Source organism: Manacus vitellinus, unplaced genomic scaffold, assembly GCF_001715985.3.
Source record: "Manacus vitellinus isolate BGI_N305 unplaced genomic scaffold, ASM171598v3 scaffold_6_pilon, whole genome shotgun sequence".
Taxonomy (NCBI): Eukaryota; Metazoa; Chordata; class Aves; order Passeriformes; family Pipridae; genus Manacus; species Manacus vitellinus.
Window position 1 is genome coordinate 12,359,203 of NW_021940750.1, and position 19,049 is coordinate 12,378,251.

General features: G+C 36.7%; 1 protein-coding gene across 4 annotated transcripts in view; it reads right to left on the minus strand.

Annotated features, from left to right (window-relative positions):
- Positions 1-5,054: 5,054 nt before the first annotated feature.
- Positions 5,055-19,049, minus strand: part of CUNH15orf41 (chromosome unknown C15orf41 homolog) — a 122,909-nt gene continuing 108,914 nt past the window's right edge. For 3 of the 4 annotated variants that reach the window (XM_018082918.1, XM_018082923.1, XM_018082922.1), the window contains 2 exons: positions 6,101-6,251; positions 5,055-5,249 (listed from right to left, as the gene is read on the minus strand). In XM_018082918.1, the coding sequence (XP_017938407.1) occupies positions 6,116-6,251 (136 nt within the window). In that variant the 3' untranslated portion in view covers positions 5,055-5,249; positions 6,101-6,115. Of the gene's footprint in view, positions 5,317-6,100; positions 6,252-19,049 lie in introns of all 4 variants that reach the window. The other variant, XM_018082920.1, reaches the window with a different exon arrangement.

The window sequence follows — 19,049 nt, forward strand, 5'->3', positions numbered from 1 at the left end:
TTGCTATATAAATGAATACTTCTCCATGTTTGTATTATTTTCATTTGGCAAGTTCTCAGAGGTAAATAAATTACAGTAATTCTATCTGTTTACAGACACTTAGTTGGACATCAAGATATATCTGTTAAATGTCTATTAAAAAAAAAAGTACTTGTCTGGTATCAGGTGGATTCAATTTCTAAGAAAACTTAACTTTGCACTAATATGCCTTTTACCACCCTAATATCACACTTGGTGTATCACTATTAAAAGCAACAGCAAAAAGTATTTTCACAATATAGGAGGAAAAAACCTCCCAACTCCCTAATAATGACAATAACCTCAGCCAAGGATATTTCTCTCTTTCTCTAAAATTAATAACTAGCTGGGGTTAATGTCCACTGGCTTCACCTTAGGCCCTCAATTAATCCCTGAACCTCAATTGTTATTACCTAATTGACTTAGTTTCATTTCATTTTAACATTTCAAAGTGATCTTCCTAAAATCACCCTGACAGAGTAACGTGGTCTCTGTAGATATGCACTGACATGGTTTCAATACTGTTACTTTGTCTCCATACACTTGCATTGACATTTCATTTTGTGTTGACACTGCAGTGCCACATCTATGGATCTGTGTAGATGACATGCAATTGTTCAGATTGAGTGAAAGCCTGGCCAGCAGCGAGGGCAGGCCAACATCTTACACAGGGACATGATGCCATATGAGAGCTACTAAGCAGAATTGCTGTTATCATTGTGAATGTTTGTTATCATTGCAAATATGATTTGTATCTTTGTAAACAGAAGAATTATCAAATTTCACTTGAAATCTTGCTGGTTTTCTTAAACAAACAAACAAACAAACAAACAATTTTGATTTAGGTCAGCTTAAAAACCTAGCCTGAAAAATGTACCAGGTAACGTATTTAAAAGGAGCTTTTTTGATATTATCATTTAATGATTATATGAGGATGCAAAAAAGTTATACAAATTTTGTGTGTTCCAATCTCATAATAGCAACACAAATAGCTGAATACTGTAAGACGCAACATGAAATCAAGAAATCTTTGTAAAAATAGGGCATCAAAATATAGTCCTTTTATTATCTAGAGAAGTTTTTGAAAAGTCTTTTGAAGCTCTTTGATCCAGCTCTGAAATAATTTTGGTAGATTACTATTGTATGAAACCCATAATTTATAGTAGCTGACCTAAGCTGCTCTTTGTATAACAGCCATATATGAAACAATAGCAGGAAAGTGAAAAATACAAGGGGAACTAAAACTGCTCTGTTTATTATTTAGCTCATAATTACATCTTCCTTATTTAATCTTTTGAATCCTGGCATGTTTTTAATAATACAGGTTCAGTTAATATTTACTATACACAAGAGAGTCAGTTTTGAGTAACACATTTAGACTATCCAAACTTTGTCTAACTTGTGACCTTTCCCTAACCTAAGCGAGGTCTATTTTATACAGATTGTACTAGATAGACGGTTTCTCTATAAATGGTGAAGTTGCTGCCAAGTTCCCATTGTTAGCTAGTTCATTTTTCGACAGGCACACTTTAGGTTCCTATCACACCACTGTAAAGAGCGAGCCCTTGAGGTTTCTTCTTTTGTCAACGTAATAAAAAGGTTATTTCTGAATAACCTGCAAATCCAAAACAAATGGCCCTTTGTGACTTAGCATAATAGGATAGGAGGAATTTTTTTTGTTGTTTTTGCAGGCAGCCTCCTATTTTATTCCATAATATCATATCAATACTTAAGCAGCATTCGTCTTAATGTAATTAATCTCATCCTCAAAATAAGAAATGCATGTTTCTAACAACTGTTCCCTTTGCTCAGTATTAAAAAAGCTCCTTTTAAATACATTACCTGGTACATTTTTCAGGCTAGGTTTTTAAGCTGACCTAAATCAAAATATTTTGTTTGTTTGTTTGCTTAAGAAAACCAGAAAGATTTCAAGTGAAATTTGATAATTCTTCTGTTTACAAAGATACAACTAACTAACTGCAGAAGATCCCTTCAGAAGAAGCTTTCTAAATAGTAAGACTACATCAGATGAAGCACCAGCAAGAATCGAGTTCAATTCTGTGTATGTTTTGTTGACCTTTGAAGAGTTGTTATCAACTGTTAAATAACAACCACCTTTATGATGTACAAACTTTTACCAGATCAACTGTGATGTGAAAATGGGGAGATAGACACCTTTTCCGTTCTGAGCCAAGTAGATTTTGGCACAGGAGGAAAGCTAAACCTTTGACTTCAACAAATCTCCTTGAAGTACTGCACATACAAGGCATGAACTTGCAGAAAGGAAGTGTCCTTAATAAAAGGGACCGCTGTGATAGCTAAATTCCTAATATTGCACATGCCTACTTTCCAGTAGCACAGATGCACTCCTAACTTAGTCCTTCGTGCAACCGTACTCTCAGTAGAGGGTGAGTGATTATTCTGCACTAGCCTGCAGAAATAACCTATGTTTCAAACCAAGAGAATGAAGAAGAGCATCATAATACTTCCACAATACAAAGCCATGTGGTAATGTGAGGGCAGTCTCCTTGCCATTTAAGGTTGCTATTTAAATGAGAGTAAGAGCAAAATTGCTTGAGACGGTTGGTCAGTCCAAAGGCATACAGAATTGGAAACAGCACTCTTCAGATGTAGTAATAGCAGGCGGTGGAAAACACAGGACAGAATTTTCAAATGGGACACGTGAGCAAATAGGATACTGAATAAATAAATGGGAAATGGTTGAACTAAGATGGAAAATTAAAAGGGGAGGATTTAAAGGCAAATTGAAAGAGGCATGAACAGTCTTCTGTAGTAGTCTAGATGGTGGAGAAATCCAAAAGCAAATACCAGAAAAGTATGACTTTTTTGAAAGAGCCAATATAACAAAACAGGAAGAACATTATTCATGAACTACCAGTACTATTAATGTAATGAAGTAAGACATTTGGTCCCTTTTCTTCAGCTTTAGATCATAAGTTTTATTCTGCTCTGAGCTGTCTTTAGGGAAAGATCATTAAACTGATAGTAATAATATGTCTCCAGAATATAGAAATGGTAAAAACCCCAAACCACTTTCTTCTTATACTAGAGTGTGTGACCCACTCTTGTGCTGTTACTCCTGTATAAGGAAGTTTTACTTCCCTGTTTGACACAATTTCATCAATTCCTAAAGCTCAGAACAGAGCTTAATACAGTGCCTGTAAGAGCAGATGCTTGGCAAGTCTGTGTATGCCAGTGAGAATATCATTCAATTTTATGCACACTTCTGTTTTCTGGCTTGGCATAATTCATTAGCACACTCTACAAAATACCCCATAAAACTGAATTTGGCTTTAATGTTAAGGTTCTAATGACTACAGCATTGTTTAAGAAAACAAACCCAACAAAAATTCACAAAGAACAGTCTCTCCTCTTTAATATTAAAGTTGATGTTTACACCTGAGAAACAGAGAAAATATCCAAAGGATTATACAGTACACATGTAGGAATAACAAAATAGTCCTAATTTTTTTTAATGTTTTTGTCTTCATCATTTAAATAATGACACAGGATAGTTTTTGTGGTGGCAAAGCTTTTTTGATAGCATGTAATGGAATTTGTACAATACGTACACTTTTGTGGCTTATTTCATCCTCATTCTAATAAAAAGATTCCTAAAGTGGGCAATATATGAAGGTAAGGTTAAAGTTTTGATTAAAGACAGCTGTACTGCTTTCCAACCTGTTATGTCACAGCATTAAGTAGAGGAATAAATAAACAAATATAAGCCTAACCTGATTTATCTGTGTGTCTCCACATAAATTTGTTTAACATAAGAACAAATAAAGCAAAGCTTTGATGGAGGTTGAGTAGAATTTTCAACATCTGTGCAGATAAATTTAATTTATTCAAAAAGAAAACGCAGCATTAGTGCATCATGTAAAAGCTGATTTAAATTATTTCATACAACAGAAAGCATATGCAGTAGCTAAAACAAATTCAGTTTGCCTTTAAAACCCATTTCACTCAGACAACCATTACTTCTGAATTTTCTAGTATGATAATGTTCTGTTATTTCTTCTTTTTTATTCTCTTCCTAATTCTACATATTCCACCAACCAAACCCACAGTTAGAAGTCCCAGGGGCAGTAACACCCTAAATGCAGCTTCTGTGTATCTTTATGGGAAGATCCTTAAAGCTGGTCAGGTAAAATAAGATCAGCACAATACCTTAAACATTTGAACATAAATGAATTACAGGTGTTTGAATATTTTTTTTAAAATAAATCTTTTCACTGTAACACATTCAAACCCAGGAAAATATCTCTATATAACAATAACTCACTGTAATGGAGGTATACTAGCTTATCTCTGCAGCAAGGGACAGAGAACAGGAAGACCAAAGAGTTTTTTCCTGAAAATGAAAGATTAGTCAAAATGATAAATTCCTGTCTGAAACTTATCAGGAAGTGTTAAGGTGAGAATTAAAAATTAAAAATCAAAACACTGTGTATGTACCTGAAAATCATAGCTGACAAATTTCTGAACAAGATTAATGTTTTTTTAACTCAAGTCAAGACTGTAAAAAGTCTGCACATGATTTCTGAAATCATACAGGCACACAAAGTATCACTTCAACTAAAAAATGGTGATGTATATGCATTGTAACGTTTTAAAGACCCTTTCCTTCTGGGAAAGGTTATCAGTTTGTGCTTTAGGGAGACTGTTCTCTCACCTTTAATTCTACAACAGAATCCATACCTCTGCTTCTCTGAAAATCTGAACATGATGAGCATACAGGCAAAACTCTCACTGACTTTTCAAAATACATTGTCTGTTCCTGAATACCAGTCAGCAAAGACAAGAGTATTGAAGTCTGTCAAGCCCAATAAGCTGCTGTCACTAAAAAGCATCTAACTGAGAGCACAAACCTGAGTGGTGATGTGGAGGAAACAGAAGAGACTGAACTCAAAACTTCAAGAAGGGCTAACACCCACCTCAATGTACTTCTGATCTTGGTGGTTACAACAAGAAAAAAAGCAAGACTCTTACAAGAAAACAAGTACAGAGGAAACTTCTGTCCATTTGTGTATTTTATTTGTCTTGTGGAACTGATCCAGCATGAAGCATTGTTTCATGTTGGTTTTTTTTTTAAATTCTTCTTCTTGAACACCAGGATGGTAAACTTTTTCAGAAATAACCCACATGGAGAACTCCTGCATGTTGTTCTTTCAGACTTCAGAATGCCAGAAAATTGCATGCTACAATACCTGCAGGGGTCAAGAAAGATTTCTTCCTTAAAGTCAGTTAACAGAAAAATTCCTAGGTAGAGATTCCCTAGGGGTGGGGGAGAGGAAAAGACAAAACACAAGTTATTTCTTAATCATTAAAATATTAAAATACTTGTTAAAACCCCCAAAAAACTAACCCCAAACTTTGCAGGCTTATATACATAAAATAAAATCTGTGCTCTTCACTTTCACCCCCCATAAAAATCCCCTAACTTAGATTATTTTCTAATTGTTCACTTGGTATTCCATTGTTCATTTTAACAATGAGATAGTGATGAAACACATATACCAATTATTCTCTCAAAATCTGGCTATTTACTGTAACAGCCATGATCCTGTCTTACCACTTGGACTTTACGAGCTCTGCATTATATTGTTTTAAGCCCCAAAACAACAGTCTTTACCAGATTTCCCCGTCACCATAGGTGTCTGAGTCACATCACTAGCACTGAATAAACTTGTGAGTGAAACCATAAAAAGCACTTAATTTTGAAGATGACTCTGTAACGGGGATAGGAACCAAAAGCTCCACCTTTCAGACTATGCATTTTTGTCTTTGTTTCGAATGCTAGAAGAAACCACACGGAAGGAAGAAAGATTAGAGTATTTAGAAACTAGCTGTTTGACAGAGGCAGAACTGCTGATAGTGAGTGGGTTGTGTGTCTTTTTTGGCTGATCGCAACAGAGGTCTGAAGCAAAACAGAAACTCTTGATAAGTTTGCATAAAGCGGCAGTAGCATAAGGGCGGGCAGCAGGAGTTCAGCTGAAGTTCAGGGCAGATGCTGCCATTAGTTTACACTGCAGGAAAGTAAAATTGCTTCTGGATTTACCTCTTCCTTCCAACATCAGTGTTGAGCCATGCTGTGTCGCAGAGTCACAATGTCAGTAGGAAAGCAGTCTTTTAGCAGGATACCACGCTCACGATGGCAGTCCAGCTCTTCAATAAATCCATACCAGTAGATGACTAATCCAGGGCCAAATCTATCAAGCAAAAAAGAAAAATGAACTTATGTGATTGTGTTAGGGGAACTTTAATTTCCCACCTCTGTGATTCCAATACAAGTAAATCTGTTAATTTCACTGCAAAATTGGAGAGAGTATTTGACCTCCATTTAATTTTCAAATTTCCGCTGATGTTCAATTGATAGATGTCAATAATACCTGATTCCATGAATAAAAATGCTATTTAGAGACTCAAACAATCCACATTAGTCTTTTTTCTCCTTTGAACACTCTGCACATATCAGTAAAAAAATAGTTATGTATTAAATAATATTCAATAACTTTGATATATATATGGAAATGTTTCTTCCCATGCACTCGGCTTTTTTAGATTTGGGGGTGTAGACATTAAAAACACAAGAGTTTTAGCATGTCTCAGTTCATGCAAATGATAATACCATGAAGATAACAATGAATCCTTAAAATATAATCTCTACAATGAGCTATTATTCAGGCAATTACTAACATAAAGCACAATTCAGAAGAAACAGAAAGTTTGTGCTGTAATGTCTCTGAAACGTGCCTCAAGAATTCCTCAGATATTGCTAACTCTGACTGATCCCCACTAGGCAAACTCAGGAAGTAGCCCCATGGACTATTTTACCCATCAGGAAGTTCAGACCTTCAGGCTGGGTTCATAAAGAAGTAATCACTATCAATCACTGTGTACTGTGATATGTTTTGCACATCAGTTTCACGTTTTTCCTACTGAGAGCACTTAATTAAAGGGCAGCACTACTTCTGGTGTAGTGTTGCAGGAATTTTACAGTGGAATCATAAATTATGAATGTTGGGTTAGTAAAAGGATGTCTAAAAACAGAACTGCTTTCTGTAGTCTAACATTACAGCAGTCTGTACAACATTAGGCCAAAAAGCTTTTTCTTCCTTGATTTATTATATGCTGTAGTGAACTTGCCAAAACCAACAGTGCAGGATGAGCTGTTAGATACCGACTGTACAAGAAAAAGTTCAATAGAATGTCATGTAATGGTTTATATGCAAAGCTATGCTCAGGACTCAACCAATATGGTAGACAATTTTTGTTAATGTTTAATTATAATAAAAATGTGATGAGAGGAGCCATGGTAACCTAAATTTCCCCTGAGCAGAAAATACAAGCACTCAAAGCCATGGGTAGTACCAGACTGGCTTCATGAAGGTGGTTTCTTTCCAGCAGTGGGGGGAAACTCTATTTGATGTGCTTATCTAATGGAATAGGCATCAAAAGAAAAAGAAACCTCGGTGGTTTCCTCCTGCAGTTTCAATTAGATATGGTAGTCTTTTGCCCGAAACTGCTCCAGAGCGTTGTAACATTGTCTATGGCTACTACTCTTCAATCTCTAAGTGGCCACAGTTCAGTGGCAGAGTAAATAACCCCTAAGTGCAGCTGAGGCCACAATGGCAAATGTGCTATTTGCAACTGAAAGATGATATTTGAAAGCTGAAAGGTTAAAACTCTGACAAATCTGGCTACACTAGATAACACATCCTAACATGTTTGGCAATAAATACAGCTCAGACTAAAAAGTGGCTAATGTGGAAGGACAATGCTGCCTGCACACAATTCCTAACTTTTCTCTGGCTGGCCAACAACTTCAGCCTCTACTGTCTCTAAGGATATTGTCCTTTGTTCAAGTTCACATGGGGGCAAGACATGCAGAACCTCAATGTACTGGGGAGGCCAGACAGCCTAGCAGGAGCAAGGGGCCAATGGCAGATGAGGCCAAAGACTGATGCTCCCAGCCTCTGGTGAGAGACAGCAGTTTGCTGATGCTGGATGGACCCTTACTTTTGTTATTTCACAGACTGTGTATCTGTTCCCACATCAAGCAAACAGAGAAATGGGATAACTGGGTGGGGACGTACTTATGTACTAACCAAAGTTATTTTAAAAGCAAAAATCTCCGGAACATAGGGAACAGACCTTAAATTTCTAATGGGCTACTTTGTGCAAGGCAGAAGCTATGAAATGTACGTAAGTAGTTACTGATTAGGAGCATGTGTGCCAGGTAAAATCCTTATGCTGCTGCTCCCCCAAGTTTTGAAGGGGTCCTTTTGCTGTGTGGCAGTCTGAATCCCTCATTCATCGTAAAATGCATGTGGCACTCTACTTAAGTAATTTCTTAAGTTATTTTTTGAAACTTTAATTTTAAATAAAATTACTACTTTGAGACAACTCAAAAGGCTAATTTATGTCTTTCTAGCAAATCACCTCAGCTTAAGCACAATTTTTGAGGCACTTAAAAAATTATGTTCAGAAATGCCAAATTTGGTAATAAAATTTATATACAAGAACATCTGTAGATTGTTAATGGCTGGAGCAAGTACATCTTTAGCATGAAAACATCCATCAATCCTGCTTTTGACTGTGGTGTTATAGCAAAACTGTTTGCCCTGTGCTGCCTAGGTTGCACTTTTTCCAACTCTATTGTGTCATTCCTTCTATTATAGCTCTATAGCACACAACTCCTGTACGATCACATAAAAACCCACACCATACTTTTGTTTAAAAGCACTTAAGTGCGCTACTTAAGACCAAAATTAACTTGTTGGCACATTAAGCATTTGCCACTGACTATCAGGAACTCCTGCTGCTAAGTGCTAATTTCTCTCTCATTAACGCCCAGAGTTGCCAAATCACAAACAATGCCACTGGTTAATTATTGCTGCCTTAATTTGAAACGACATTTAACCTTTTTGTGAAAGGGGATGAGGTAGGGAAGGGTAACTTAAAGTAAGAAGTATCCTTTTTAATTCGACTCCTTCCAAAGTGTGGATATGACAGCATGATGATTGATAGTCAGGCAACAAAATGACTTCTTGCATCACTTGTAACATTTAACAAGCTAGTGAATAACCGTGGTTCCCACATGAGAATGAACTTAAATAACAGAATGCTCACTTGGTATTGCTATGGAAAGGGGGACACATCCATTAGCTCCGAGGAGGAGAGAAAATCTTTGAATGTACTAATTGGTTCTACAACGTTAATAGAGACACAAGATAGGCCAGGTTATTTCATATGAAAGACACATTGGAGATAGTTTAAGATTAAACTGAAAATCTACCTTAGAATGTAGTAAACTACTGGACTCCCATGCGTTTTCTTCTTGCTCAGAAAAACTGAATAAATTCCTGAGAATGTACCTAACTTCTATTTTTCCTCCCTTGTCTTTCTTTAGTTCTTGGCCTGAAAAGCCTAGGTGTGAAGGAACGTATCCAAATGTTATACGAAACTGTAGATTCAGCTATTTCAGTGAAACTAGTGCTTTTAAAATGTTATTTTATAAGGAATTTCTTCTTAAAGCTGAAAAGAAACCCAAGTAACTAAGGTTTAGTTAATTCCATGCAGCCAAAATAGAATAAACAGCAAATACAGAGGCAAGCTTCCTTCAGAATATAATCAATATACCAAGTGAAAGTTGTCCACACAGGTTGCATCAGTTTACCTAAAAATCAACCAATAACTAGGTAGTTACCATTATATAAATCCTGGTTTAGTCATTGTCTAGTTTTGACATTAGAAGTTGTGACTACAAAGCAGTCAAAGCCAACTTAGCTGTACTTGGGGTCTGAGTACCAGAAGTGCCAAAAGGGAGGCAGGGAGGTTTATGACCCCAAGGCATGGCAAGACCAGAGCAGGATTACAAAAACCTGCGAATTAGTTTAGGCCTGATTTAGGCTTGATATAGAAGACTAAATTTAGTCTAAGCTCTAAAGGCAGAAGACAGTGTCTTTCAAAGAATCAACCAAAGCATTTGAGATAGATGACGGAGATAGTAAAATACAGTTTGAGTGCAGTTAAATATAGCTGCAGGCTCAACAAGTTCTTTAAATAAAATTTACATCTGACCATACCATTTGCTCTAAACAAGTCAGGGTTGCACTAATTTCAGATTGTTCAGAAGAACTCTTGTACTGGTTTAATGACACAAATTTTAAAAGAGACCCATAGTTAAAGAGGTACATCAATAATCCTGGGACACTGGGTTTTGTCTTGGAAAGCAGTTTCACAGAGATATGCTGAAAAGCCAGGAAGGTAAAAATCAGATAACCCAAAGCCAAATGGTTATTTGTCTTAAGAAAAATCACCACCACCACCACCAACGACAACAACAAACCAAAAAGGAATCATTAAAAAAAAAAAAAAAGGGACAGAAAACAACTAAGTAAAATGCAAATCTGGATTTAACTTGCCCTCCTGTTGAACCAGTTCTGTGCTAGAATATAAAGAAAACTTTTATTTATTTATCAAAGTGGCCTAGTAGGCTCACCCATATTCTACTTCACTTTGAGAAAAACTACTTTATAGTAATGTCTTTTCTTCTGGAATGTCTGTGTGGGGTCCCTACTAGCTTCTAAGGATTTGCCTAAACATGTGGCTATTGTGAGGCCATTTTTTCACCATCAAAAAGCCTTGCATGTGGTTTTATAAAAAATGCATTTTCAACACACTGCTTGATACTGAAAAGAAATGTAAAACAACTTGCAATTGTTTTTATACAAATGTTCATCTCAGTCTATTTGTTACAGATGGGTTTTACGCATCTCAGCATAATGTAAATAATCTGAATTCCAAGAGACTCTCATAATAAAATGCTGGCATATAAATTATTATTTCTAATATGCATGCATTTAAACAAATATTTTATCAAACAGATTTAGCCAGGATTAATGTTATGAAAGCATAACAGTCTACCTGGTTGGTGATTTTAATTACTAAGGTCAGAACTGAATGTCTTTGAAGGACTGCATTCTGGTCTCCCTCACTTTTCAATGTCAGCTAAAAACCTGGCTTTGTTTTCTTGATTTTCTTTTTAAATATGAAGCAAATAAGAGCATTACCATTTGCACATCCCCATTTATTTCCTGGGGAAGGGGAGTTACAAAAGTTCACAAATAAATTATTACATTCTAAGTCAATTTAACATGGTTCTTCAGAATCACAGCTGTGAGCAAACAGGTTTTACTTGTAGTACTAATAAACCCTGAAGATAAAATAATTAACCCTTCCTATAATATCTAATACATTTACTGTTTAAGGACTCTCAACTTTTAGTGTACTTGTAGAAGTCTCATTTGTGTTAGTGGAGGAAATTTAGAAATTGGCAGAACTAGGCTTGTGGGCAACAACCACAGACCACATTTTCAAGTAAGGTCAATTGGCATCAGTGAGCCAACTTCCTTACGTCTAGACTAGTTTACTACTGCTGATGACACAGCATTATATATGTTGGCAAACATTTATCAGCCACTGCTCAGAAACTTATTTCGATTAGCAAGAAATTTTCCACTTAAACACCTACTAAAATCCTAATTCAGAATAGTTTACAAGATATTTTTTCTACTGTTCATTTATACAGAGTTCTAAAATTGAATAAAGGTACTTGTTGATGAAGACAGTGCATTTTAAAAACTCTCAACGCAATTTAAAGGTAATGGTGGGGCTTTATTATCCCTGTCAGTTTTCAAACCCGCCACACGCTTTTGCAATCCAGTGACACACACACAGCAACGTATTACTCTGACTTCACCAAATCTGGTTGAAAGAAAGGAAAAAAAGCCCCCAGTACTTATTAAAATCAAGTTACTGAATTACAGTTTTTGCTTTATTTTTGTGCCCAACTCCCTTAAGATACTTAACACTGCCTTCCTGCAGTAGCAGCTGCATAAAAATAAATTTCCTTGCAAATGTGGTTCAAGAAAGTTTACTAAGTTCTGATAATATACTTTTTAAGATAATACAAAACTTGTCCATGGTACTAACAAGCACTAGATCAAGCCTCACACACAGAAGTTAGCAGCGTAATACGTTTCAAGGATCCAGGCATCCAGTTTATGCTGCTTAAGGTAAAATTAAGCAAGTAAAACCTAATCTGCTTTAAGCTTTGATGTTCCCCCAACTACAGTAGTTGGGGGAAGTCTTGTTTTTACTGAAGACAAGGAAAAAATCAAAGTCTATTAATATTCTGTGAGACTTCCATTTCCAAGGAGGTTGTGACTCAAAAGTGGAAATTTCTTTTGGGCTGAGAAACGTAGGTATTTCCATGAATGCCAGATACTGATGTTACATGCAGTTGATGTGGGAGTTAGAGTTGTCAGGAGAAAAAAAAAACCGGATGGAAACAAATATCAGGTCTCTTTCTCTATAGTTACACCTCACTTGGATATGATTAAATCTTAATGAGCTTTTCCTTACACTAGCTGTCTTTTTATCTCTGCAATGAGACTGTTAAGGCTTCAATCAAATAGCAGCATTTCATCAGACTTATAATATGATTTAATTGCTTTTGGCATTTGGAGAAATAAAAACAAATCAAGTGATATTTATGTGGACATAAGGGAGCATTTAAAATATTTCAGAATTTTGCATAGCACGGTTTTTAAATGCATATTAATAGACTGCACCAGAAACTCTGCAAGTCACTGTCATTAAAATATTATAAATACAATATAACTTTTAGCTGCATAATACATTTTTAATAAACAAACTGTCGAAACACATTCTTCACTTGCACTTATTCATTCAGATCTGAGTACTGTTCTCCAGGCAAAGAAAGGATTTTTATAATCCTCAATGACAAGTTAGGCTTTTTTTTTAATACAGTTCTCATGGAAATTAACATCTAAAAACTATGATTAAATAACATCAAGGTTGCAGCGATTTACAAGGATCAAGGCTTTCTAAGTGAAGACTGATGCAGTGAGTGAGAAATAAAGCACATACTGGCTCAAGGCAGCTTTTCATTGAGAAGAGAGTCTTTAGTGAACTTTGAATCTCTCAGGATTTGTTGGTTCATGTCCTAACTTCTACTGAAATATTCTGTTGTCTGTTAGCAGTATTCCAGATGCTCAACTCTCAAAGTGCATGTGAGTACTTAACGTAAAACACTTTTTTACTTCCAGTCTCAGCACGTTCAAAATCAGGTGATGCATTCTTTGTACATCAGATTGTAAGAATCTGTGCTGTGAAGACAGACTATAAGGTGACCCTATGCCTGCACTGCAGAATTGGGCTGATGTACTTAAAATCAACATGATTAATTAACTCACATCAACATTTCAGAAAAGAAATTGTTGATCCTCACACTGCTGGACTGTTTCATGGAAATAATGGCCAAAGTTTTATCTTAAGAATCATAGAATGATTTGGGTTGGAAGGGATCTTAAAAATCATCTAGTTCCAAGCCCCCTGCTGTGGGCAGGGATGCCAACCACTAGATCAGGTTGCTCAGGGCCCTGTCCAACGTGGCCTTGAACACTTCCAGGGTTGGGGCATCCACAACCTCTCTAGGCAACCTGTTCCAATGCCTCACCACCCTCTGAATAAAGAATTTCTTCCTAACATCTCATCTAAACATGCCCTCTTTCAGTTTAAAACTAGTGCCCCTTGTCCTGTCACTATCTACCTGCACAAAAAGTCCCTCTCTCTCCTTTTTATAACCTCCTTTTAGATACTGGAAGGATGTAATGAAGTCTCCCCAGAGCCTTCTCTTCTTCAAGTTTAACAACCCCAGCTATCTCAAGCTGCCCTCATAGGAGAGGTGCTCCATCCCTTTGTTCATCTTCCTGGCCCTTCTCTGGACTCGCTCTAACAGGTTCACATCTCTCTTGTGCTAGGGGTCCCAGAGCTGGATACAGTACTCCAGGTGGGATCTCACAAGGGCAGAGTAGAGGGGTAGAATGCTCTCCCTCACCCTGCTGGCCACACTGCTTTGGATGCAGCCCAGGATGTGGTTCGTCTTCTCAGTTTAAGCGCACACTGTTGGTTTCTTCTGGCTTTAGATGGGAACACTTCAGTATTCATCTTGGAAAACAATGCATTTTGGCTGCCTGGGAAAATAATTCTTGTATCCTTCTATAAGAGATGATAGGCAGTGTTCCTGTACCTTACTTGTTACTTTGGAGATAGGTCCAAGATTCCTAGAAATACAAAGACTCTACATCAGTTAACCATCTCAATACAGGGCAAAGTGACTTCAGGCAGCCTGGATGATGGTCATAACTAACCAAAAGAAGCTCAATCAAAAAAAATCTCAAATCTGACAGGCACAATATAAGAAAAATGTTCTACATCTTCTTTTTCAGAAGCTTCATAAATTCCATTCTGATGGAGAAAGTCTAATATTCTATTCTGTATTAGGTGTGGCATATACATATTTGTCTTTCATAATACAGGGTTAGAACATTGTTTTATTGTCCAGCGTTTTACAAGTCCACTAATCTGTTCCTGTTCAAAGCAGCAACACTTTCATCTTAAAACAGGCAATTTGAGGACTAGCTTACTAAAGCTACGCTGCTTCTATTTTAAGTTGCGTTACTTGTATTTACCGGTTAAGACACTGCCAAGAATGTTTCTGTCTTTTGAAAAAACAGGGAAGAAAGGTGGTTGTTTGCATTGTAGAACTATTCCACATATTGTTGCTGAAAGCATTGCTTTCTGATTAAATCCAGGCAAGGAATGGTGCTTCCTGAGGTACTTACTTATTTAGTCTCCCTTAGAAAACCTTATGTCATTAGTTCTCTCTCTAGAGACTGCCAATGCAAGGCTGCTATTGTTTGATTCCGCACATTTGAAGTTGTGGATCAGTGTTGAGGAGTTACTGAGGTTATTTCAAACATTTTGTTAAACTCACAGCAGCCTTCCCAAAGGAATGCTTGGCTGAAAACTACCTCTTATCCTGGGTGACAGAAAACATAAGAAAAGCTTTTGAGTACTGTCAGATTGAAGTCCAGGCAGCCACAACTGCTGGTCAACTATGTTGCCACTAGGTGATTAAGAGTTGTTTATTTTTAGGGCTGGAAGTAACAGGCCATCCTAAGGCCAGTGCAAGATGATATCTGAATAATCTGTGAGTGCCTCATAGTTTGCAGCAATCCTTTCTTTCTGTGTAGCTGTTTATCTGGTGTCAGTGCTCGCTGGAAAGACAGGATATGTCAAAAGTGCATTTAACAAAGGAGGCAGAACCGCTCTCACAGCAATCGATGTTTGTTTAATAATTATTGCAAAACAGAGCCAAACTAATCAGAAAAGTTGTTCAGCAAATTTTGATAGCAAAAATGTCGATAAAGGCACTAGATACCTGTGTGCTTACCATTTGCTGAGTATAAATCTTGGAGCCAGCACTAAATCTATCTCAATTTGAATGAATTACTAGACAATTCTGTATCTCAAAATCCTTACACACAAATATACAATAAAAAACCCCAATGTAACAGATGATTAACAAATGAAGGACAGCTCATCTGTGCTTCCAACTTTGCAGACCAGGGAATTAGTCCAAGACTGGATAGTAAATCACACTGAGTATCTCCACACAATGTTGCTTAGCAGTTAACTACCAAACACACTATTGTGTATAATTGACATTTTACATGTGATGCTATACTTAAATTTACTGTCTCTCAAAATGTAAGTCACCTATCCGTATTAAGCAGGGAACAGTTGAAAAAGGAAGTGATATGTCTGCTGCCTATTACTGTGGAACCTGGTGCCCACCCAGAACGAAAGCAAACACTTCCTCTGACCTTGAATATTCCTGTTGCCTTTGTAATTCACTGGCAAACTTTACTTGTACCTGGCACTCACTTATTTCTAATGTCTGAGGCTCTTTACCTTGTCTCTCAATTTGATTCATATACCCAGTGTCTGTTCAATCTGAGTTGGTCCTGCCCCACTTCATATTTGAAAATAACTTGGGGTTTAGTTGTTATTTAGAAAAGGAGTGTGCCCTGAGATACTTGAGTCTTAAGTTTCACCTGCAAAATATCCAGTCTCCCAGAAGAGATATTTTCACATGGTGAAAGCTGGAGACTGTTCCAGAGACTTTGGGAGACAATCAAGGCAATGTGTAGAACCATTCATTTATTAGTGGGTGAAATAAGTGCATAACTGGGGATGTGCAAAGAAATCTATTTCCCTTTTTTGCCTTCTGTCTCCATTACTTACAAACACAAAAACACACACGCACACAGAGCTCTACTGCATGCACTTTCTGAAAAATTAATGCTATTTGGATTTATTTACATACTAACACTAGAATTTATGTCCATACTAACACTAGAAACAATTTAACTTCGGTTTTCTTTGCTTACTATACACCAAACCTTTCTGGCATCACCATCAAGGTACAGAAGTCTGTTCAAAAGGAAGATATAAAAATGTACATGGCCACATAAGTGAGACCAGAAGGAGGGAGAGAAAGAATCAGAGGAAAATGCTATTGCTTGTGAAGGTTTAAAAGCAACAGCAGATTAGTCAAGTTAGCCAGTGACATATTACCATCCATGTCTGATAAGACCCGAGGCAGAAGTCTGCAACATGACAAAATAGCATAGTATTAACATTTTCCCTCATACAACTACATGTTGGAAATAGTCAAAGACAAGTTGGACTACATATTCCTGTGTTTTCTTTCTTTCTTTTTTTCTTTTTCTTTCTTTCTTTCTTTCTTTCTTTCTTTCTTTCTTTCTTTCTTTCTTTCTTTCTTTCTTTCGTTTTTAATTCTTTGTCCTGCAATTGCTAGATTGCTAGATAAAGGAACATTGTTGGCTGACAGCCTTCCAAGGGCATCACAGATAGCACTAGCAGTCTCATTTTAAACAAAACAGAAAAAGTGTGAGTTATTGAGCTGCTATTCCTGTTCAATTCCTGACCTCTTTAAGACAAAAGCAAAACTAACAGAAAATAAAAGCAACAACGAGAAGAAAAATAAACGCAACTTTTCCCTCCAAAGACAAATTAAATTTAAGTAACCAGCTTGGAACATCATGAACAACCAGTTGTACTAAACCTCCTGAGACTTGGCTAACTTCCACTTGACCACAGCCACTTTGTTGTTTTTCGGTTCTTACACTGCCTAAAAGCTCAGAGTAAGTACATTAACTGATAAGATTAGTATCTGTTGTAAGCAGCTGTCTTTCCCTCTCCCTTATCAGCCAAAAATTGCAAGGAGTTTTTTTTTTTTTTTTTTTATTTAAAGTGCTTATTTTCTAGTATTCTCCCTGTATTTGTGATTGCAATGTCATAGCACGCCACGCATTCAAAATGTAATGAAGAACAGTGGTTAAAAATGGTTCCTGAATTCCATGGTTGCTGTACTCTGACAGAAACCTCTCAAGAAAGCTGTCTCTCACAGAAATCCACTTGACAGGAAAAGCCATAATGCAGCTTAAGGAGAGGTGCTGACATAAGGTTTCCATCTGCTCCAACCTCAGCACTGAACACTGAATATGTTGAAAATGTGAACGACACCTTCAACTTGAACCAAGTAATGGAAGACCAATATAGACAATAAAAGATACTTAAGATATTTTTCTTGTCAGTCCCCTCAGTTTATAGCACTCTTGCAATAAAGGGGGGGAGTTGCGGGATCTTCCTGTCTGGTCAAGCTAAGACCATTGTTAGCTGGAAGGCATAACCCCACTCCCCAATTAAACCCCAAAAACACACTCAAAAAAGAGGAAAATACAGTCAATAAGTAAGAGAAGAGAGAACATCTACGCCTCATTAAACAGTCAGTGAACACTTAAGCAATTTCAACTATTTCCTTCTACTTCTAGGATATCTCCATACCAACTACTGACTTTTGCCAAAGATTTCAAAGTGTCTCTCTGTATCTTTGAGGTATCACCCTTTTTACAAATCAATATTTCTATACTCGAAGTAACTTTGACACAGTTTGAAGTAAGTGAATTGACTTGGAGGTAGGCATGTATACAACAGACCAATACACCTCAATTACATACTATATATTACTTCATACAAATACACCTAAGTCTGGCATCATCTTCCTGAAGAATGAGATGAATCCTTAGTGGGATTTGGACCTTTTCAGTACCAAGTCTGCTATGCAGAATTCCCCAGTGACAAAGCTATTTCCATCAGGCTACAGAGAGGCAAACTGACTACCACTTGAAATAGTATGGTATGTTCTGCCCTGGTTACAAAAACAAGCTGCCCAGTCACAAAAACCAGCTTACCAAACTCCTTCCCTGCTCAGAAGTACCTGACAGCAAGACGTATAAATCGATGCAGGCATATCCATTTTTTTTTCCTTCAAGCTCCCTAGGCCTAAAGCACCAGGATGAACTGCTAAAGGAAAACTTGCACAGGTACTGCATTTTTGTTGAGGGTAAAAAGGACTTCCAGTTTGAGACCAGAATATCTCTCAGTTTCACAGCTGCTAAATCCACATTAACATTTTTAAAAGCTATTTCTAAAGCCATACCAATAGATTAAGCATTATTTTTAGTTAAGTTCAAAGAGAAGAAAAAGTACAGCTTTGCCTGCTCTACCTGATTTCACTATGGCAACAGCAGAAAAACGGTAAATTCAGGAGATTAGGAGAACTTTAATTCCAGATGAACCAGCAAAAATAAGAATTAAGAATTAATTTATGATTTCTTGTTTACCTACAGGCACTTTTGAAGCATTCTTTAATTAAAAAAAACTCAAGTCAGACCACATTAAAAAAGATAGAAATGTTATAGAACAGTATAGAACAGCTTCTATTTGCTTAAGTAATGTTTCCACTTTAATGTACTTACTTGATCTCATTTGATTAACGCTGCCAATATTTAGTACTGTGCAAATTTATGGAAATCTAACTTTAAAGAGCTTTGCGGTACTGAGTGATTTTTTAATTTTTTATATACTTATACTGAAGTGACTTGATGAGATTCTGGAATAAATGAAATATAGCTCAGTAGCATGTAGTGATGTCTTGTGACATGCTGTGAGGTAATACAAGCAGAAACATGTCATCAGTGTGGGTA